The 23,886-nt window shown below is 38.8% G+C and overlaps 1 protein-coding gene across 15 annotated transcripts in view; it reads right to left on the reverse strand.

Annotated features, from left to right (window-relative positions):
• UTRN (utrophin) overlaps positions 1 to 23,886 on the reverse strand; it is a 580,255-nt gene that overhangs the window by 53,499 nt on the left and 502,870 nt on the right. For all 15 annotated transcript variants that reach the window (XM_089333656.1, XM_089333655.1, XM_089333653.1 and 12 more), the window contains 3 exons: positions 16,871 to 17,072; positions 8,325 to 8,410; positions 2,383 to 2,540 (listed from right to left, as the gene is read on the reverse strand). In XM_089333656.1, the coding sequence (XP_089189782.1) occupies positions 2,383 to 2,540; positions 8,325 to 8,410; positions 16,871 to 17,072 (446 nt within the window). The remainder of the gene's footprint in view (positions 1 to 2,382; positions 2,541 to 8,324; positions 8,411 to 16,870; positions 17,073 to 23,886) is intronic.

Consider the following 23,886-nt stretch of genomic DNA (forward strand, 5'->3'; position numbering starts at 1 on the left):
GAGAGAGAGAGAGAGAGAGAGAGAGAGAGAAAGGAGAGAAAGGGGGGAGGGAGAGGGAGGAGGGAGGGGAAGAGAGAGAGAAAGAGACTGGTTCACTTCCCAAAAGCCCAGAATAGCCAGGGATGGGTCAGAACAGAGCCAGGAGCCTGGAACACTAGGGTGGCAAAGGCCCAAGAACTTTAGCCATCACCTGCTGCCTTCCAGAATCCATTAGCAGGAAGAAGGATTAGAAGAGCAAAGAAGATGAGACTCAAACCAGCATTGTAATATGGGTGTGGGCATTCCAATCAGCTGCTTAATCCACTGCACCACAATATCGACCCTCATTTTTCATGAAGCTTTTGAAGCACCCTTGTATAACTGTATCCACATAAGTCACAAAGTCTTTAAGACTCTTCTAGCCAAGAAAATTCCAGCCTAAGACACTTCCAGGTTATCTTTTCACATAAATAAGTCTATAAAACTCATTCATGTCATACAGTAAAAATTTGTAAAAGACTCACTAATAACTTCACAAACTTGAAGGTCATTAAGTATGTGAAATAAAGCTATTAATCCTGTGTCTTGCTCCAGTGGTGTTACAGTATAACATTTGAGGCAGAGTGCTATGAATTTACTTTGCAGGATTTTTAAATTTTATCATAATAAAATGTTAGACACTTCTTAATCCTAAACAATTTTCATATGTGGAAACTTAAATTTCTACCAATATCACTCTCCTGCTGTTGTTGAGGTCATTCTATGAACCAACTCATGTGACTATAAATCATACTTAGAATTTTCATTTGGCATTTTGGGTATTTCTAAAATAAGAAAAAGGACCATTATAAAATGTAATAGCCCATGACATTGATTCTCCTCAAAGATATGGTGTGAGCACTTTTTTTCTCAACAATGACAAATCATTGGCTGTGCTTTGGCTTCTGCTTTATGCAAATGGATAGCATCAGTAGTGATATTTCTAAAATGTGTTATACACAGTAAGCATTAAAAAGAAATGAAAGGGCTTTCCAGTAGAAAATTAGTCACTTAGATCTGTATAAAACCTTGTACATCATTCTCCTTTTGTACATATATTCTCAAAGAAAAGACTGCTTTAAATTAAAAAAAGAAACATCTTGCCTACAATGATCTCAAGGCATTTTTACTGATTTCACAAATATTCATTAAGATAGCTACAATGTTCAAGGCCCCACTCTCCAACATTTACATTGAAACCTAATCCCCACAAGCATAGAATGAGGAGGTGGGGGCCTGGGGAGATGGTTAGGTGATTGCCCATGAATAAATTAGTGCCCGCCAGTCAGTTTTCTGCTATTATAATAGAATACCTGGAACTGGGTAATTTATAACCAATTGAGGTTTATGTAGTTCATGATGGGGTGTTAGATCTAATGAGGGCCACATGCTCCTTTAATTTGGCAGAAAGTACAAAGGCAAGTGGACACATGTGAGAGACAGAACACGAATGAGCTTGCTTGCTAACAGCCAGTCCTTATTGTAACCACCCAGTCCAACAACAGTGAGCACTCACTCAGTGGAGAAAGGCAATGATTCACTGATGAGGGCCCCACCTCTCAACACGCTACAGGAAGGAATTAATATTCCAACAAAAGAACTCAGATCATAGCAGCGCCTTATAAAAGGGGCCCCAGGGAGCTTATTCACCCTTTCCACCATGTGCTGAAGCAACAAAGAGGTACCATCTATGAACCAAAAAATCAATCATCACCAGACACCAAACAAGCTGGGGCCTTCATCTGGGACTGCCAGATTCTTACCTTCATGGAGCTCAGGCTCACTGAGATGCAACACACAACTAACTACACAACTTAGTGTGTGATTAGAATCATAAGAAACATGAGAAGGAAAAGGTAGAGGTATTAAGGTGAATACAGTAAGGAACACAGTAGCATCAAAAGATCTTCAGAGAATGTGCAAGTTAAGGTAGCTCTAAAGATTGAACAGAATGAGTGATGAGAAGGGATGCAGGTGTCGGAGGGGAGGAAAGCCTTCAGTCACTGGGCACATAACCTAAGGCACTGACAGAAAAGTCTAAGAGCTATGACAGGATGGCTGGAAAGCAGACAGCAGTGGGCTGGATAACACGAGATGAGGCCAGGGCAAAGCAGGACCAAATCATGAGTATCTTGTAACAGAACATGTGAATGATTTTAGGTTTTATTCAAAGAAAATGAGTAAGTCTTTTTGCAGAGGTTATTATGCCTTGAATCAAATGTGCCTTCAGAAATGAAATACAAACCAATTAGAGTGGTATTCAGAGACTCCCACCATTTGACTCTAGCCAAGTTCCCCATTCCATTTCTCAGAACGTTCTCAATTCCCTTCCCCAACACATCCTGTATCCCACGTCCTGTTAACCTGTTGGAAGCAGCTGCGGACACTGGGCTCGATGTTACTGCCTCCAAAGGCTGCCACTTCCCCGAGCTGCCGAGGGATCTGGATGGCATCATGAAGTAAGAGGCCGAGCTGCCTCTGGTCACACATCTCTGTGGGCCCTGCCACCTCCTTGAAGAGATCTGCAAGAGGGAGAGGCAAGAGGTTCACTTCCATCTGCTACACTGTTCTTTACTTAGAATATATCTTTGGTGACGTGGTTTGAACTGTGTAGAAAAGAAATTTCAGGGTGATGTGAGTCGGGTGATTTTAATGCTCTGAGCTTCACATTCTATGTCTGTAAAAGGGAACTGGTGAGCCACATGCGTCTTAAAATAATGTTGTGTGCACTTCAAAAAGTTCATGGAAATGGAATTCAAGATAATGTGTTTTTTCCTATGAACATTTTGAATATCCCTCAAATAAATAGGTCAATCAGTTAAAAAATTCCTTTTTAAATGCTACAATAAATTTATGAGGGTTAATTTAAATGCTTACAATAAAGGTTTCCCTTCTTACTGAGAAAGACAATGAACCAATGAGCTGGCACGGTGGCACAATGGGTTAAGCCGCTGTTTGTGATGCCAGCATCCCATATCAGAGTGCTGGTCCAAGTCTCAGATGCTCTGTTTCTGATCCAGCTCCCTGGCAATGTGCCTGGGAAGGTGGCCGGAGACAGCCCAAGTACTTGGGCTCCTACCATCTATGTGGGAGATCAAGAGGGAGTTTCAGGCTACCGGTTTTTGCCTGGCCCAGGCTAGCTGTTGCAGCCATTTGGGGAATAAACCAGTAGATGAAAGATGTCTCTGTCTTTCCCTCTCTCTGTCATGCTGCCTTTCAAATAAATAAACAAATCTTTTTAAAAAAATTTTTGAAAGAAAATGAATCCAAACAAATCTTCTTTCGCAACTAGTTAAAGGAATAAAAATGTATTAATAGCAACCCTTTAAATTTTAGCACATTTATTTCCACTGGGGCCAGTGTTGTGGCTCAGCATGTTAAGCCTCTGCCTGAGATGCCAGCATCCCAAATGGGCACTGGTTCAAGACCCCACTTCTACTTCCTATCCAGCTCCCTGTTAATACACCTGGGAACACAGCAGAAGATAGCTCAAGTCCTTGGGCTCCTGCACCCAGTGTGGAACCCAGAAGAGGCTCTACACTCCTGGTATCAGCGTGGCCCAGCATGAGGAGTGAACCAGTGGAAGGAAGATCTCTCTCACGTGCTCTGTTTCTCCCTCTGTCTTTCTCTGTAACTCTGCCTTTCAAAAAAATACACAATAAAAATTTTTGAAAAAGATTTGTTTCCATTTTGAAATTCAATATTTTATTAAACATAAATATAAAACCATTCAATAAAAATTAAACTATCATTCTCAGTGAAATAAGCCAGCCCCCAAAAGACAAATATCATGTTTTCTCTGATATGTGGTAGTTAGAATACAAAAAATTGTATAAGAAGCAGACATGATTTGTGGAACAGCGGTCTTTCTATGTTTTACTTGTTGAACATTATGTTTAGTGACGCATTAGGCTTGTGACTACAAAGAAAATAATGGTTTTGAAAAATTAAAGAAAAAAAGGAAGGAGAGAGTTTGAAGGAGGGAGAGCAAGACAGAGGGAAGTATGGTTATCTTCCTCAAATTGTATCTATGAAATACATGAAATCTGTTCTCTTTATATTCATAAAAATGTTAAAAGAAAATATTTTTTGTCTCTAGCCATAGGCAAATAATACAAACACAACAATTGCATAGGCTATTTAATATAATCAAATACTCTCAAACATGTAATTCTCCAATCTAGACTAGCATCTTTTCTTCTGTGTACCCCAATTACAACACAATTCCTAAGAACTTTTGATGTTTTTATGTTTTCTATTTCTTTTTACCCCACCCCATGATGTGTGATTCTTAGTCTCCTTTCACATTGCCAATAGGCTCTTGATTTTTAAAATAAACACTCCAAAGCCCCAAGAAAATGTATTCTATTAAATATAAATTTTACTATATAAATATATTATATTAAATATATAAATAAATTCAATATTCTATTAAACATATATCATCTTATTAAATATATTTATATATTATCTTTCTCTTAAATATTTCTATGGTTAAATTTATTTTATATAAGAAACACTTGAAGTATAAGTAGGTATACATTTTCTTTTTAGGGCCAATCTGCCTCTTATTCCTTATAACTATAAAAATCATTTGCTTTGCTTTAAGTAATAAAATATATTTTTTCAAATTTAAATAACTCATTAACAAAATTTATGTATTCTTTCACATAGTACTTAGGATTTACCACTGACTGGAAAAAACACTGACATGATTCATACTTTTTTAAATTAAATAAAATTAACTTTCTCTTTTTTCAAATATTTGCTTATTTTCAATTGAACATATATAATATTTTGCACATAAAAACTATTACAATATTTCTGAGAATAAGGCTAATGTACTAATAAAAATAACTTCAAATAGGAAAAACTTATAAATAGTGTCAATCCACTTCATTGTAGCAATTAACATTTTTTGGAAAGAAATTTTTAAGTTCTAAAAATTCAAAAGAACAAAAACCCAAGCATTTTTCATGTGAAATTTCCTAAAAATAAGTGAATGATGAACAAATGTTTGTTAGATTCTAAACATTTTTTCAAACAATACCTGATAAATGAATATCAGATAAAAATCATATTATTTTCTTTCTTACTTATGAGGAAAAATGCTAGCTGAACAGTCAACAATGAATTTTTTTTTTTAATGTGAAAGGCAAAATTACAGAGAGAGAGCGGGAGATCTTCCATCTATTGGTTCACTACCTAAACGGCCATAAAGGCTGAGGCTTGGCCAGGCTGAAGCCAGGAGCCAGGAGTTTCTTATGGTCAGAGGTCCAAGCACTTGGGCGATCCTCCGCTGCTTTCCCAGGCACATTAGCAGGGAGCTGGATCAGAAGTGGAACAACCAGGAAGCAACCCTGTACCTATATGGGATGTTAGCATCACAGGCTGTGGTCTTACCCACTATGCCACAGTGTCAGCCCCAGTGAATTTACAATCAGTTGAACCTATTTCAGCAACAATGACACTGTAATTATAATGAAATATGGATTTATTAAAAGCATACATAGGGAAAATAAATTCAATTATGATAAATTTAATTTTGATTATCATTTGGTTACTTAGATTTTTCAGAACTCTTTTTTTTTTTTTTTTCATTAAAAACAACAACAACAAGACTATCACAGCCAATAATATTTCTCTAGGAGTCTTATCGTGTTGCACATTTTAAGTCAGTCCCTGGGAAGAGGCATATTAAGTAACTCCAGAGTTGACACCTATGGATAGTAAACTTTACAAAACTACAAATTTTTGCTTTGTTCATGCCCATTCTTTCTGTTTTGGGGCAGACAGCTACACTATTGCGCTACTATCACAGTAAAACTACTTACAAAACACGAGAAGAAAAGTGTTCTAAAGCATTTTGACATGTTTTTAAATTCATATAAAATTACACAATTTGAATGTTTTAGTGAGACACAAAAAAGCAGTGTCATGATGTTGGACATGGATCACAAGAATGAACTCACAACTGAAAACCAAATTCCAATAAATTGGCATGGAAAAAATAATGCACCTGGCCATTCAAAAGGATGCTTTGTAAATGTGTTTTTGCTGAGATAAAGGGAGGACAGGTTATTATGAGGATCAAGAATCAAGGGATTTTCTCAGGAAGGCACCTAGAGAGAAGGAAGTACAACTGGGGTGAAGATGCTGACACCAGCCATTGCAAAATCAATGTTCAGATGGATACCAATTGACCCTGATAGTGCTTTGCCATTGAGTTTGAAGAGCAAATTGCCTTTGAATATTAATTCTAACAAAGGAAGCAATAATGAGGAAATGTTCTGATGTCACTGGGGAAATCAAAACTCAAATCAAAGCTGCATACCCCCTTCAAAGTAAAAGGCTAAACATACCCAGAACATTTCCAGGGTCTCAATATCCCAGTAAAGATTTGGATTAAAGAGTGAGCCCAAGAGGTTCCTTATTTAATTAAGTACTAAAATGACATACTTCATGGATTAAATTAAAGAGATTTTCTTTGCAGGAGCCTCTGCTTCCTCTGCCATCATCTGAAAGTTTAATGTTGACTTAAACAAAATATGAGCTTTGAGTTTGAATGTGAATTTATTTCAGAGTAAGTTCACCATTGTCAAGTAACTGTGTCTTGCAGAGAGTCCTAATTCTTTTAGGATCACATAAAAACCCCAATCACAGATAATGGAAAAATTCCTTTTCTAAACTGATCGCACTTTGAGTTTTGGAAGTTGGATCTCTACACCACCCTGATCCTGAAGACTAGGAGAAGACTGGAGAAGCCGCCATAGAACAGAAGGCTGGCGTGAATCTTGTTCTGCCTGACTCCTGAGCTCTCACTCCACCAAGGCTCTTCATCTCCAGATGCTACATTCAGCTTTTCATCTCACACAAATCCACATCATTGTGTCTTGACACAGTTGTCCAACTATGTAAGAAAAATAAGCCACCATTTTGTAGACTTGAAATTTAAAATTAAACAATCACACACCAACCCCTCAAAAAGTGTTCAGAAATATCTGGGGATACTTCAAAAAAGCACTTGGAAAATGGAATTAAAAGACAAGTTGATTTGGTGCAAAAATATTTTAAAATTCATGCATATGCAGAGCCTTTAAGAAGTTCATGTAAACTACATATTATGAAAACATTATTGATGGATTTCAAAAAAATTTTACTCCAAAATAAACATATTAAGCTTCAAATTTTCTGGAGTTTCCTTCGATATATGTTCTCTATGACATGACACTAAATGTACCTGGGATGACATACCCTCTTTACTTTAAATTTCTCCACTCATGAAATATCCCAACCCTCTCCCCATAATGTATGGATTTATCTGCAAAGAATCATCTGAAAAGGTGCATGACAGGATCAAGATACTCACATTTGGAGATAAAATTAAAGCTATGCTACAGTTGTTAAGAGTTTGGAGACATAGCAGCAATGGCTATCATTTATTTAACTGCTATTTCTAGGTCCTTAAAACATGCTATCTCCAGTTCCTTTTCAACTGGGAATTATTAGCTACATTTTTCAGTTGAAGGAAATTCACTACACTTCAGCTTCTTGAAATGTGAAGTGGGTGTAATATTATTTATTGGCTTGTGTTCAATGGGATCCTGTAACCTACCCAAGGTCACTCAGCCACTAATTGGTAGGGATTTGAAGGTAAAAGTCCCTGGCTCCCAAGCAGTGCCCTTTCTAACACCTAGACACTTTCATTAACTGACAGTTTAAGGGATACCACTAAAATATTTTATAAATACAAAAAAAGCAGCAAAATAAATTTTACCACTTTTTATTTTACCCCAAGTATAAAATGAAAATTTTAGCGTTAGTATCTGTATCCATAAAAGTTCAAGTTCATCTTCTAATTTTTAGTGTTAGAAGTAAACAAATTTTTTTTTTACAAACCTGAGATTTGGTGTCAAAACATCTTGGATTTGATTCTAGTTCCATGATTTAGTAGCTTTGTAGCCTTTGACTAGATTCTTAATCTCAGGAATAAATTTTTCAATAGAAAATGGAAATCACAGTGCTTACCAGGGAGAGGGTTCCATGAAGTAAAGGAGATTTGGTTTGTTTTTGGTTCTCACTCCATTAATGCACCTCACCTCTCCCTCCCCTAATCTGCTTTGCAATTCACACAAATCCAAGTTTGTTTGCTCTGTTGCCCTGTGTCTAGCATATTATAAACACTGATAATATAAAAGATATGGAAACTACTTTTGTAGCAAATGATAAGAAATAAGTCTCCCCAAAGTTGTTACGAACATCACTACTTTTACAAACACTTTTGGTATAAGAAAGATGTTACATACATCTGTATTTTTCTTCTAAGAGACCTTTGGAGAGAGACATCAATCCAATCTTCAGACTCTGCACTCTAATTTTTCCAGTTCGACCCCTAAAATTAAAAAAAATCCCATCATATTAGATGTATTTAAAATTGTAAACAGTATGATATTCTTGAATGTCTATTTTCTTAAAGGTAAACCATTAAAGATAATTGGATCTTAAAGACGTAACTTTTCTATCCAGTTTTAACAATTAACATTAAACCTGTACCATAACTTCATGACATATTTTAATGCTATGTTTGTCTAATGGAAGAATACACAGCCTAAAATCACTTTCTACACAACACATGAACTTAGATAATCAAATTAAAGTGAATGAGAACAAGAACTATAAAGTTGAAAAGATTTCATTATCTGGGGCTGCTGTGAAGCAGCAAGTTAAGGGACTACCTGTGATACCACATCCCATATCTGAGCACTGTTTTAAGTCCTGGCTACTTCACATACAGTCCAGCTCCCTGATAATAAGCCTGGGAAAGCAATGGAAGATGGCCCAAGTACTTGGGACCCTGCCATTCACATGGGAGACCTGTAAGGAGTTCTAAGCTCCTGGCTTCCAAGGGCTCAGCCATTTGGGGACTGAACCAGTGGACAGAGATCTCTGTCTCTCCCTCTCTGTCACTTTGTTGTTCATATAAAACATAAATGAATATTTTTAAAGATTTCATTTTCACAAATACTGTGAATTTAAACTCTATGCTCATAATTACAAATGCAATATTCAACATAGGTCTAATGCTATATATAATATGCCCATAAGTGATATAAGGGTACTCCAATAAGTTTATTTTGGTATAAAAGAGTTTTTTAAATCCATGCACATTCTTTTCACAATGTGTATTTTCCATGAACAGTCAGAAGATTTCTTGTTTAGAGAAGTGAATCTTAGAAACTAACTAGAAAGTTATCCATATACTAAGTGCTTAAAACTTGCAAATGCTTAAAATTTATTATCCTCATTTACTTAGGTCTCTGTCAATGTAGTCTTTATAGTTGTCTACCGCAATTTTAATAGTTTATGTTCTCAGGTGTGAAATCTCTGGTGAAGTATCAAATTATAATTAACAACAGAATATATTAGCTAATCAACACCAAGAAATCATTTTATATAAACCAATGAGAAGCAATTTTAACTTCACTTAAAAATTGGCTAGAAATAGGCCGGTGCCGCGGCTCACTAGGCTAATCCTCCGCCTAGCGGCGCTGGCACACCGGGTTCTAGTCCCGGTCGGGGCGCTGGATTCTGTCCCGGTTGCCCCTCTTCCAGGCCAGCCCTCTGCTGTGGCCAGGGAGTGCAGTGGAGGATGGCCCAGGTGCTTGGGCCCTGCACCCCATGGGAGACCAGGAAAAGCACCTGGCTCCTGGCTCCTGCCATCGGAACAGCGCGGTGCGCCGGCCACAGCGCGCCGGCCGCGGCGGCCATTGGAGGGTGAACCAACGGCAAAAGGAAGACCTTTCTCTCTGTCTCTCTCTCTCACTGTCCACTCTGCCTGTCAAAAAAAAAAAAAAAATTGGCTAGAAATAAATTTTTACTTTATCTTTAAAAGCAGAGATCCTCATTCCAACACTTATCAAAGAATTACTGAGTTGTCTCTCAGATATTGGTCATAGTACTAGGTTCTAGGAATGGAAAAAGAGCTACAAAAATTACTAAGATACAATCCTTGCTACAAAATAACACACAGTCCACAAAAAGTTTTTACTACCATTTTTACTATTTCAGATTCAAGATCATTGTTCAGGGTTTCATTTTAAGCTTTCTCACAACAGCTTAAATTAATTAACTAATTAATTTGAAAAGCAGAGCTACAGAGGCAGAGATATAGCTATAGATATAGATTAGAATAGATAGATAGATAAAGATAGATAGAGATAGATAGGTAGATAGATAGGTATCCTTTACTACTAGTTCACTCCCCAAATGCCTGCAACAGCCTGGTCTGGGCTAAGCCAAAGCCAGGATTCAGGAACTTTATCCAGATCTCCCATGCTTGGGCCCTTTTCTGTTGCTCTTCTGGGAAGGTGGATTGGAAGTGGAATAGTAGAAACTCAAACCAGCACTCCAATATGGGATGCCTATTTTATAAACAGCCTCTTAACCAGTTGCACCACAAGGCATGCCCTTATGAAATTTTTTTAATACACAAGCACAGGACACTTAAATTCTATAATCTGATATTTATACAATAAAACGAATACATAAAATTTAGTAGTTCATACTATTTTAAGAACAGATAGTTGGGGCTGCGTTGGGGCACAGTGGGATAAGTCGCTGCCTGCGATACTGCCATGCCATATGGCCACTAGTTCAAATCCCAGGCACTCCACTGGCAATCCAATTCCCTGCTAATATGCCTGAGAAAAGCAGTGGAAGATGGTCCAAGCCCTTGGATTCTTGCCACCCACTTGTGAGAACCAGATGAAGTTTCTGGTTCTTGGCTTTGGCCTGGCTCAGTCTTGGCCATTATGGCCTCTTGGTGAGTGAACCAGCAGACAGAAGACTCCCCCCCGCCACCTTCTCTCTAACTAGGACTTTCAAATAAACAAATCTTAAGAAAAAGAATAGGGACCAGCACTGTGGCGTAGTGGGTAAAGCTGTTGTGCCAGCATCCTATGTAGGCACCAGTTCGAGTCTCAACTCTCTGCTATGGCTGGGGAAAGCATCAAGTCCTTAGGCCTCTGCACTGCATGAGAGACCTGGAAGAAGCTCCTGTTTCCGTAGGCACCAGTTCGAGTCTCAACTCTCTGCTATGGCCGGGGAAAGCATCAGAAGATGGCCCAAGTCCTTAGGCCTCTGCACTGCATGAGAGACCTGGAAGAAGCTCCTGTTTCCTGGCTTCAGATCGGCCCAGCTCTGGTAGTTGTGGCCATTTGGGGAGTGAACCAGTGAATGGAAGATCTCTCTCTCTCTATGCCTCTACCTCTCTGTAACTCTGGCGTTTCAAATCAATCAATCAATCTTGAGAGGAGAGGAGAGGAGAGGAGAGGAGAGGAGAGGAGAGGAGAGGAGAGGAGGAGAGGAGGAGAGGAGGAGAGGAGGAGAGGAGGAGAGGAGGAGAGGAGGAGAGGAGGAGAGGAGGAGAGGAGGAGAGGAGGAGAGGAGGAGAGGAGGAGAGGAGGAGAGGAGGAGAGGAGGAGAGGAGGAGAGGAAGGAAGGAAGGAAGGAAGGAAGGAAGGAAGGAAGGAAGGAAGGGAACAGATAGTTTTATCATGTTACTTTGAAGTACAAACTGCCAAAATATATTTAAACTTTGATTTTATTGGTAAATTTTATAATAAATACAAAGAGATATTCCATTATCAAGTTAAAAAATTTAATCAAATTTCTGTATATATATACCATGACATGTAAAGTATAAAATAAAAAAAAAGAAGAACACACTTGGGGGTTGGGGAAATGTTCTTTTCAAAATAGTCCCTCAATAGGCAGAGTTTATAATCTATGTTCAGACATATCAAACAAGGGAGGTTATTAATCTAACAGTTAGGATACTGTTTAAGATTTATCATATTAGAATTATAACTATAAACTACACAAAATCTGTTCTCTTTATATTAACAAAAAACTTTTCAAAAGATATTCATATGCCACATCAAAGTATCTGGGTTCAATATCTCCTCTGGTTCCAGACTTCAATTTCCTACTGATTTTGATCATGGGTACAGCAGGGATATTCAAAGAATTAGGTTCCTGCTTCCCTCATGGGAGACCTGGATTGAGTTCCCAGCTGATGGCTTTGGCCCAGCTCTGACCATTGTGAGCAATTTGGGAATGAAACAGGATTGTAGTGATGTCTGTGTGTGTGTGTGTGTGTGTGTGTCTCCTTGCCTCTCAAATGAATTTTTAAAATTACATGGAAATGTATCAAACTTATTGATCCTCTGCTATAAATGTGTATAACATTCAGTATTGATACATGAAATAATTAATATATAAATGTTAAAACAGGGTCAACGGTGTGATACCGTGGATTAAACTGTTGCTTGGATGCTGGCATCTGATATTTGAGTGCCAGGTTGAGTCCTGGTTGCTCTGCTGCCAGACTGCTGCCTTCTAATGAACTTGGGAAAGTATCAGATGATGGAACAACTACTTGGGCCCCTGCCACCCATTTAGAAGACCAGGATGGACTACCTGGCTTCTGCATTTGGCCCAACCCCGGCCATTACAGCCTTTGGGGAGTGAACCAGTAGATGGAAGCTCTCTAACCCTCTCTCTTCTCTCTTTCCCTTTCATATAAAATAATTTTTTCAAAAATATTAAAGTAAATATAGCCTGTATAAGCAGAATTTCTAAATAAATATACTCATTCCAGTTTCTAACAATTACAGGAATGCTAGTTTCAAATTAACACAAAAGTGAGCCATGCTACAAATTGGGTTTCTACTTCACATTTTTATGTGTATTCCAATTATGACACGAAATAGTTTGTTTTCTTCCTTTCAAAAAGCAGTAAATTTTCATTTTCTGTACTTGGTCAGATATGGATTTACAGAAGATAACAAAGGGCTGTGTGAATGGAGTGGGGCTGGTGCCTGAATGTGGCTACAGAAAATGCAATCCTCTAAGGGAAAAATCATCAAAATGATACGCATTAGACCATGACCTCCAGTCTATCACGACAATACAAGATCATCAGGAAAACAACTGAAAATGTCAGTCATCTAGTCATCTGCCATCCACAGTTATGAAAGCTCACAGTGACCCAGCATTGTTATAAGAATTGTAAGGACAAAGAAAAAAGCAAAAGATACGAATCCGACCTATGACAAGCTCACACACATGCTGGAGAGGTAAGGCAAGAAAACAATGAGAGAATCATAACAAAATATGAGGTCCATCTTTATGTCTGGAAATAAAGAATGATACAAGATGATTGTAGCTGACTACTTATTAGTGATTAATGATTATTCTGAACTGTCATCAGTCTCTCACAACATCTAATACAAAAGATAAGTCTAGAATCAGACATTGAAGGCATGACACAGCTGCTGTCCTAACACAGAAAAAGTCCAGTATCACAGGAGAAGCCTGAGCAAAGAGACAGAAGCAGGGTGGTGAGTACTAGCACCAGATACAGCAGGGTGGAGCAAGGATTGAGTCAAGGCTAATTGGTTGACCATGTGGTACAGGCTGTGTGGGATCAGACAATACAGAATTTTGATGTGAGTAAGATATTTAGATTTGAGAGAGAAAGGAGAACTAATCAAATTTGTTGGTAACATAGCCCAATATTTAAGTATTTGGTTCCCGGATGGCTTTCATAAGCAACTACTGAAATTGGTTTCACTGGAAATATATGCACCATACAAAATTTTACCCACCTAGAAGTAGTGGGGAAAAATACTTACTGAAGCAAATGAAGTTAATATTTTCTGGATAGAGCAAAAAAGTTAAGCTAAGTGTCCAGACTATTGCTTTAAATTATAATTTAAACACTTGATTTCCACTAAATCTAGAAAGAATATTGTGAAATTAATACTTTTTAGCTTTGAAAGACAAAGACTGAGTTAGGCTGTGAATTCATAAATGGACTCAATCTCTACATTTTATAAAGTCCTTTTACATATATTAGTTCATTTGCCTTTTACAATCACTGCATAAAAACTCTGCATAGCAGAGTTTTTATCTCAGTTTTTCAGATGAGAAATTGAGATGCCAAAGTTAAGAGGCTGCCAAGTCACATAGAAACCAGAACAAAAAAAATCTGAATTTTTATCATCCACAACAGATAATGATTTTTCCTCACAAAATTCAGAATATTGACAGAAACTGGGTACATATTAAAACATTAAAGACACAGCTTACTTATTTCATAAGATACTATTTTACCAAAATAAGACAATGTGGTAAGAATAATTGAATGATGATCAAAAACACCCTGAACATTGGTCTTTTTACTTCCACAAATATGCAATCGTTGACTGTTGGTAAATGGTCTTGTCTCACTGGACAGATTATTCAGTTGGTAAAATAAGAGGGCAGAATGGAAGATGATTCAAGTCCGACTTTAAGAATTCTATGATGCTGTGTGTATGTCCCTCATTATTTCAAGAACCAGTTGACACTAAAAATGCCAGCCCTGGATGCATTATACTACACAATGAAATGCAGTCAAAGTATGTGATTAATGGAAAGAATATCAGAATAGTTGAATAAATGGGAGGGCCATCTATCTGACTCACAGTCTCCTTAAAGTCTCTAATGTCCTGATGCATTGGAGAGAGCAGACTGTACAGTGAACGAGATTCTCAAGGGGGAGCGACGGCTTGGAAAGAGCTAATAAGTTAGTCTTGGTTATTAGAGAAACATAGATAATCAATTGTGGCCATTTGAGACTATTGTCCTAAGTGTAACTTTTGTTATTTCCTTAGGTTAATTCTTAGGTTAAAATTTCTGTCCAAGACAGAGAGCTGGACGGAATGGGCACAGTTCTGACCCAGAACAGTCTTTACTCTATTTCTTTGACATGAGAGGGAAATAAGTTTTACAAACATTTTTCCCCTTTAAGATAGAAAATGAGAAATTCCACGATACTGTGTTTCTAAATAAGAGACAGTACTCTTGTATAGCATTTCTCATGTGACCCATGTGATGATGGAAAATATAGCTATACCAACATTTAACTCCCTAGACTAGGAATAACAACATCTGACACATTGCTTTCTTCCCAGTTAAGTGGCACTCTTCCCTTTGGGCTGCCCACTGAAAACAACATGTGTGGGTGTCATGGGCGGAACTGTATCCTGCTAAAATCCAGACGTTGAAGTCCTGTTTCCCAGTACCTCTATTTGGACTGTATTTGGAGACAGGGTCTTTATGGACATAATGAAGTTAAAATGAGAACACTAGAACAGACCCTCACCCAAAATGAATGCTGGCTTTATTGAAAGAAGCGACGCGCATGGGAAGGAAGACAGGAAGACGGCATCTACAAGTCAGGGGCAGAGGCCTCTGAAGAAAACCCTTTAGACCTTGCTCCTAGGCTTCTAGCCTGTGGAAGTGGGAGGAAATAAAGTTCTGTTGCTTAAGCCACCAAGTCTACCGCACCGCCCTCTGTGACCGCAGTCCTACACCAACCTGTTTACTACTTTCATCTGAAGACAAAAACTAATGCCGTGTGTCAGAGCCTCAGATGATGCTCAGGGAAAGTCACTTCACTTCTTCACTTTCTCCCTAAAATGTGTGTCCAGATGTGCTTCGGTAAAGTCCTCCACAGGACTAACACAAGTCCCTAAGCAAGTTAGCATTGTATCTGGGGGGTAAAGTTAGAGGCTTTGAAGTTAAAACACCTAATTCATCAGCTATTTTGATGAATTTATTATAGAAAATGTGTCTTTTGAGGGTTTAAAAAATTAAAGAGCAACTGAATGGAAGATTAATACTAATGGTAAATGTTACCTTAGGAGAATAAAAAATCTCTATTAAAAGGAAACACATTAAAAGATACCAAACATGGATATAGTAAATCCAACTCTGATCACAGAAACTGAGACTTATACTTTACTGCCTTTCTTAAGAGTTCTTGAGCTCACAATGGCTATTTGATCATTAGGAAAAAAAAATTTTGTTATGATACGTGTGAATGGTGAAAGACAAAAGTGTTTTCTAATGAAACAAGTAAACAAAATTTTAGCTAAATCATCCCTAAAGCTATCATCATTATCATTCATTTCTTATATGGAATCAATCAGATGCTAAACAAGTATGCATGTAGGGACTATCATTTCTCTTCTTTCTTTCTAAATCAAAGAAAAGGCTACTAAACACAAATTATCATACATCTAATTAGAGAAAATAACTTTTAGGGTCTGAGGAGAAAAAAAAAACTTCTAATTTTCTTCTTTCATCTTTGCATAACTTTAACCCCCTAATGTTTTAGAAATGTCAGCACACAGCTGGTCTCTCTAGCATTGATTTTTGTATTCAAAAGGACCACATTAATGGAAAATGAATTTTGCTAGAATTTGAGAGCAACTCTATGTAACAGTGAGCACTAAGTTAAATTATATATAGTACAGGGCCCTGTAGCATAAATTATTTAGAAATGTATGTATACACATACCAGCATGGCAATAAATAAAGATAATAACAAAAGGCAAACTCAATCCCATTTATTTCCACTCATTGATCTTAAACTGTCATACAAACATAACAGACCATGATAACTAATAAGTTATTTGAATTTATAACAATAAATACAAGATTTTTTCCTTTAAAAAATACTACAGGATATTACAGAGCAAAGTGGAAATCTGACCTATTTATATTAGGTTTCCCTAGCTTCACGGCAAAGAATTTGACACACTTGATAGTGTTTGTAACTTGGAGCAAAATCCTAAAATAGATGTATTTTTTCCTAATTTTATTATCAGAGCAATGATTTGGAAGGTTATTTCCAACAATTAATAGTTCTATTTGGAAAAGTAATTTAAGTGAACTTTTAAAAAACTCATCTTAAAAGATCCGACATTTGATGATTATAATGGAAAAAATGAAAACTTACGTGTCATACACATTGAGCAACCAGTTGAGGCACATATCCACACAGAGTGGCACATTGACCAGGTCCTTATGCATTTGCTCAAGTCCATCATATGTTGTTGTCAGACAGTTGATGACATCTGGGACACTAAGGAGCTGATCATTTTGGTTCAGCTTGTGCTGTTTGAAAACTTCATTTGTTGTATTCAACTCTAAGAGATCCACTAATCAGAAAAGGAAAAGGATTATGTATAGTCATTATAGTACATAGCAACATAGAAACAAAAACAGTTCTGCTCTCAAGGATTTAGCTTGGTTCTTCAGTTTAAGAATCTATCTTTTTAGCTGATATTATGATTTAAAGAAACAAATAGTATTTTTCCAATCTTAAACTTCTAATCTTTTTGTTTAAACCACATTTTCGTGGTTTGGAATCTGAACTTTATCATTTTCTAATCTCACTCTCTTTTTTGCTCTTTAGGAGATGAGTTTTTCATTTTTTCTTCATACTTTCCCCACTCTAAGCTCTTTCTGCTTTTAAGTACATAAAGGCGAGGTAGGCATTGTGGCACAGTGGGTTAAGACAGCACTTGGGATACCTGCAATCCATGTTGAAATGCCAGACTCAAGTCCCAGTTACTCTCCACTTCTGATCCAGGTTCCTACAAATGCATCTGGAAGGCAGCAGGTGACAGCCGAAGTACTTCGGTTCCTGCCACTCATGTGGGAGACTAAGAATTCCTTGCTTTTGGGTTTAGTCTGGCATAGACCTAACTGTTGAGGGCATTTAGGGAGTGAACCAGTAGACAGAACCTCTCTCGCCCTCTTTGTCACTCTACCTTTTAAATGAATAAGTAAATAAATAAATATTTCAAAAAATGAATACAGGGGTCAGTGTGGCATCCCATATAGGTGCACATTCATTTCCTGGCTGCTCCACTTCTGATCCAGCTCCCTGCTAATGCCCTGGGGAAATCAACAGAAGATGGCCCAGGTGCCTAAGCCCATGTCACCTACTTTGCAGACCCGGATGAAACTCCTGGCTTCAGCCTAGCTAAGCTCTGGCCTTTGAGGCCACTTGAGGGGAGTGAATCAGCGACTGGAAGACCTTTCTTGGTCTCTCCTTCTGTCTTTCTAACTCTGACTTTCAAATAAATAAGTAAACCTATTTTAAAAATGAATCCCAGAAGGCATAAATCTCTGTGATTACTGTAAATGGTAGAACTTCTCAAATACTATATTGCTTCCTTCACCTTACCTTCTGAAAACAGCGTGCTCACTGCCCTGCCATTCATCTCCTGTATCTGTGCTTAAACGTACACCGTGTCATACAAAGTTCACTGAAGATGCTCAGTTTCTGGGTTCTGTTGAAAAATAATAGCTTTCCACTATCTCCTGAATCAAGCCTAATTGACAAGGGGCGCACAAAGTGGCTCTCACCTCGTCTACCTCTCATGATGCTCTGACATCTAGAAAATGTGTATCTAAGAAGGATCAGAAAAGGGGCTCAAGACAGACCTCATATCTGTCAGTCTTCATGTACCTGCTCTCATCCTCACCCTTCGTGTACAGAACATCTACAGGACATGTAGAGTATGCACAGTCCCTGCCCTCCAAGACATTGTGATAACCTCACTAAAATGGGGAGTTAAAGTGCCATAAAAGAAGGATACATGGACCTCTACTCAAGTTTGTACTGCTGGAGGAGTCGGAGGACTACTGGAGAAGGGTCCCTGGGGAGGCGGGATTTGAAAGGGGCCTTGAAATATAGGCAAGATACAAAAGAAATCATGTGAAGCAAGGAACAAACTCCAGGAGGGTAGGACTGCTTTACAAAAAGATAAGAATTCATGCAGGTCCAGGGGTCTCTCAGGAATGGAGGGCTGCAGTATGCATAAATGTCTTGCATGTTGGTGACATGTGGTTAAGCGTGAGAGAGATATGCAGAGTTCCTGGAACAGTCACACACTACCACAAAGAGGCCCACAAAGGACAGCAGGAGGAGTTTAGACTAAAAAAAAAAGTGCTTTAAAGAAATTTAACTGAATCATTTGTTAGTTAAATGCAAACAAGGAAACAAGGCAGATTATCCAACTTCCATGTTTCTATAGAGGTATGGAGGATAGAGACGACTCTTCTAAATCTGTACAAGTAGGTATGGACAATTACAAAGCACACATTAATTTTAGGTATGGTCAAGGAGATCACTATTTCATAAGATCCTTCCTCAAGCTCCACATATAACTTTTTTTTTTTTTTTTGACAGGCAGAGTGGACAGTGAGAGAGAGAGAGACAGAGAGAAAGGTCTTCCTTTTGCCGTTGGTTCACCCTCCAATGGCCGCCACGGCCGGCGCACTGCGGCCAGCGCACCGCGCTGATCCGATGGCAGGAGCCAAGTACTTATCCTGGTCTCCCATGGGGTGCAGGGCCCAAGTACTTGGGCCATCCTCCACTGCACTCCAGGGCCACAGCAGAGAGCTGGCCTGGAAGAGGGGCAACCGGGACAGAATCCGGCGCCCCGACCGGGACTAGAACCCGGTGTGCCAGTGCCGCAAGGCGGAGGATTAGCCTAGTGAGCCGCAGCGCCAGCCTCCACATATAACTTTTTACATTAAAAATATATTAGTGGAACTTTAAAAATTACATACATATATATGAAACAACTATCTCCTCTTTGCCTAATACAGAACTGTTCCCCCAAAATATTTAGTGACGTATTTTGACAATGAACCAAAATGAACAAATAATTTCTTTGGTATTTATCTATTGAAATGTTAAAGACTAGTATGAAATGTGCCTAAGCTAGCTGCTTAAACTCCACAGAATTATTTATTTTTTCAAGATATCTATAATGGAAAAAGAATTGCTGAAAAATTATACGGATTAGGGGACGGCGCTGTGTCATGGCAGATAAAACTGCCACCTGCAGTGCTGGTATCCCATATGGGCGCCAGTTTGGGTCCCGGCTGCTCCGCTTCCTATCCAGCTCTCTGCTATGGCCTGGGAAAGCAATAGAAGATGGAGCAAGTCCTTGAGCCCCTGCTCCCGCATGGGAGACCTGGAAGAAGCTCCTAGCTCCTGGCTTTGCATTGGCACAGCTCCAGTTGTTGCAGCCAACTGGGGAGTAAACAAGTGGAAGGAAGAACCCCCCCCCGCCTCTCTCTTTCTGTATATCTCTGAATTTCAAATAAATAAATAAATAAATCTTTAAAAAATTTATACAGATTAAAATGATTTCTAAGACAACAGATCAGGCAAGAAAAAAAAAGCTTTTAAAAAGACAAACAGGCCGGCACCACGGCTCACTAGTTTAATCCTCTGCCTGCGGCGCCGGCATCCCGGGTTCTAGTCCCGGTTGGGGCGCAGGATTCTGTCCCGGTTGCTCTTCTTCCAGGCCAGCTCTGTGCTGTGGCCCGGGAGTGCAGTGGAGGATGGCCCAAGTCCCTGGGCCCTGCACCCGCATGGGAGACCAGGAAGCACCTGGCTCCTGGCTTTGGATCAGCGCGGTGCGCTGGCCGCAGCACGCCGGCCGCCGCGGCCTTTTGAGGGTGAACCAATGGTAAAGGAAAACCTTTCCATCTCTACCTCTCTCACTGTCCATTCTGCCTGTCAAAAAAAAAAAAAAAAAAAAGACAAATATACACACCCAAGTCTAGATAACAGGCTAAATCATTTCTCTTAGATGTCGAACACATCATTAGTAACCTTAAGCTTATAATAAATCTAACCAGCTAAGCTGCTAAGCTTTACATGAGTTAGAGAAGATTTCAAAAGAAAACTAAGAGCTGTCTGAGATTTTCATTGTCATTTTTACTTCATTTCTTGGGACTATATTTTGTTTTCAATTATAAACCTCCAGCAAGAAATAGCAAAATTCAAATTCCTTCTCCAGAGCACCTGACAAAGAGAAGTACAATTCCCCGCAGATACAAAGAATAGATTCACAATCTGCCAAAATGCTCTAAATTTCCCGAATTCCAACACTAATTATGCCAGCAACGCAGCACTGCTATTGGATTCCCACCTGGCACAAAGTGACAATAGAGCATTTCCTGGACTAGGCCATTCGTGCGTTTCTTTCAGAAAAGCCTCCCTTGTTACACACTCTGCAGCTGTGACAGGAACTTGGCACACCCCACAGACTACCACGTCTTCAAGTTTGAGATTCACTCTGACACTTTGCCTTAGTGTCTAAGCCAGCTACACCTCTTCCTGAAGTGTGTCCCATTTAGGTGCCTTTAAAGAGCTGACAACATTTAAATCACAGGAAATTATGATTTTCACTTTTCAAAGGGAGACAGATGACAGCTCTGTCATGTGGTAAACGAAACAAACAGCAGAACAATTTCCTAACCAACTTGCAGACTCTGTCTTTAATTCCACGAGGGAGTCACAGGGGATCCAATGGAGATGCATCGTCATTCTGTTCTGCAAGAACAATTACTGCTCAGCTCCTGGTCTTGGGCTTCTGCGACTTCTCCAGGTCACCAGCTGTCTGACTGCGGCTCTCCTTAGCATCCTTCCCACCTCTGCTTTCCAAACACTAAGGTTGCCTATGCAGCATTTGTTATTCGTAAGCCTGATGCCTCATTCACTTTTTCTTTTTGTTTTTGGTAGGATTTATGTATTTGTTTGAAAGTCAGAGAGAGGAGAGACAGAAAGAGCTCTTCCATTTGCTAGCTCACTCCCCAGACAGCCCCAAGGAGCTAGGAGTTTCATCCGGGTCTCCCACTAGGTAGCAGGGACCAAGGATTTGGGCCATCTTCTGCTGCTTTTCCTAGGCCATTAGCAGGGAGTTGGATCAAAGCGGAGCAGCCAGGACACGAACCAGCACCCACACAGGATGCTGGCGTTGCAGGCTACAGCCATATTCACTAGGCCAGCTTTCATGGCAGTCTTACTTCCTCCTCTGTCACCATTATTCCTTCCTGTGGTTGACTCCAGATTCTGTTTGCTTCTTCTGATGTCCTGACTAAATCTGTGGTCCCTATTCCTGCTGCTCCATTCCCTACCAAAGCCATACTATTCTCTTTTTGGCAACTTCTACTTGAATGTGTCCAAATGAAGGTCTTGTCTTCTGCTGAAGCTGCCATCCAGTCTGCAAATCTTAAGACATTCTAATAAGCTCCTTCTTCTACCCTCCGCATTTGACCAACTATCAAGTCTCCCAGTTTTCAGTTCTCTCCAAGATAGTGCTATAAACCAGATCCTGTTTCCCCTCCTACTACCTCCAGCCAGCTTAACCTTGATCAACTGTACCCTGAAATATTTACTCCTCCCTTCTTCCCTCTACTCTTCAAGCTGTCCTACCTATTAAAGCATACTGTACCCTTGCCCTATCGCTAAACTCCAACAAACAGAAAATGGTTACATTATTCCCTGCACCATAAATAAATATATCCAGACATTATATACAACACAAAGAGAACTTGAGGAACAGAAAACGAAAAATAAATCAGAAAAGATTTCAGGAAAGAGATGACCGTTGAACTGACTTAAACTGACTTCAAGGAAATTTCTGGATAAACTTCTAGCTAGCATCTCTATTCAGATCCCAGTACTTCACCAATCCACACCTTTCATTCTCACAAATGTAACGCCCTACCTTCTTATCCCTGATTAATAGCCATGAGCCTACGTCCTGGGTAACCAGTATGCCCACTATTTCAGGAAACTGACCTTCTTATTTATGAAAAAGGAGCTTTCTCCATCCTCTGACCACTCTTCCTTTTGCTTCTCTACTATAGCCTATAACATACAGCTTTTAAATAGAAATATAAAACATACTCTGTGTATGTGTGTGTGTGTGTGTGTGTGTTTATGGTCTAAAGAAAAACGATAGAAGAAATATTCCACCACACAGGAAAAGAAGTAGAGTGCTATCAATATGAGAGGACTTCAAAAATTCATGGAAAATGAAATTAAATGGTGTTTATTTAGTTCAAAAAAATTTTAGATCTATGCAGACAGGGGTTTTCAAAAATTTTTATGGAAACATATATGAAAAAAAATGATGCATGAATTTCAAATTTTTCCATACTGAAAAAAGGTTTTCATTTAATTTCATCTTCCATGAACTTTTTGGAGTACCCTAATATCTTTGAAGCCTTGGATCCTCCTTAATTACTTTCCTTAACATTCACAGTGGGTAACCATCAATCTTTGTATTCCATTATTAGCTTTTAAAAGTTTATTCATGTTCTTAACTAATTCAGCATTTAATTCTTCAGGTTTTGTAGAAATGAGGTAAGTACTCTTATTCTGCAATTTGACTGTTTTTATTCTACTTTATAATACTGAGATTCAATCATATTGTATTTGGTTGCTGGTTCATTTTTGTTACCACATAATTTTTACATGCATGTCAAATTTAAACAAATTTTATTATTAAAAATACTTCCATAAACATGTTGTATATCTCTTCCAGTGTACTCCCATATGACCTGCAAAGTCAAATCAATCACTCATTGTGTCCTAAGAGATATATTATATGAGGCCCTAAGTAGAGAGGAACAAAGATTTGTTCCTCCCACAAAACTTCAGTTCATATGGAGAAACAGATAAAAAATAACTGAATAAATAGAACATTAAATATTGTGACTCTTGTCTTAGTGCCCAAGCTATGCATGATGGCAAGTGCCAGGTAAGGAAGGAACTGGTTCGGTGAGATGGGGAATCAGGTAGGAGCTGGCCAGAGCTTTTCAGGTATGAAGAACAGAATCGAGTTTGCCATTTCAGTCCTCACGTAGAACTGATGTGAAACCACAGTGGAGCACAGTGCAGGAGGTGGATGGAGAGATGGGTCAGGCAAAAAACATTCTCTTGTAAAGGCGAAAGGAATCAGTTGTCATTAGGAACGCTGTGTCCACATGGAATGTTCTCTCCATGAATCTGAGATCCTTGAGTGTGGGAACTGGGTCTCTTTCTGTTGTTTTATCCCCTGTACAACCCTAGAGCCCAACAATGAATAAACTATGGTACAACAATGGCAGCATCCCGCTTGTCAGGGCTGGGTGGGGATTTACAGAAAATGAAAG

This window comes from Oryctolagus cuniculus, chromosome 5, assembly GCF_051225735.1.
Source record: "Oryctolagus cuniculus isolate XC-2025 breed Fujian yellow rabbit chromosome 5, ASM5122573v1, whole genome shotgun sequence".
Lineage (NCBI taxonomy): Eukaryota > Metazoa > Chordata > Mammalia > Lagomorpha > Leporidae > Oryctolagus > Oryctolagus cuniculus.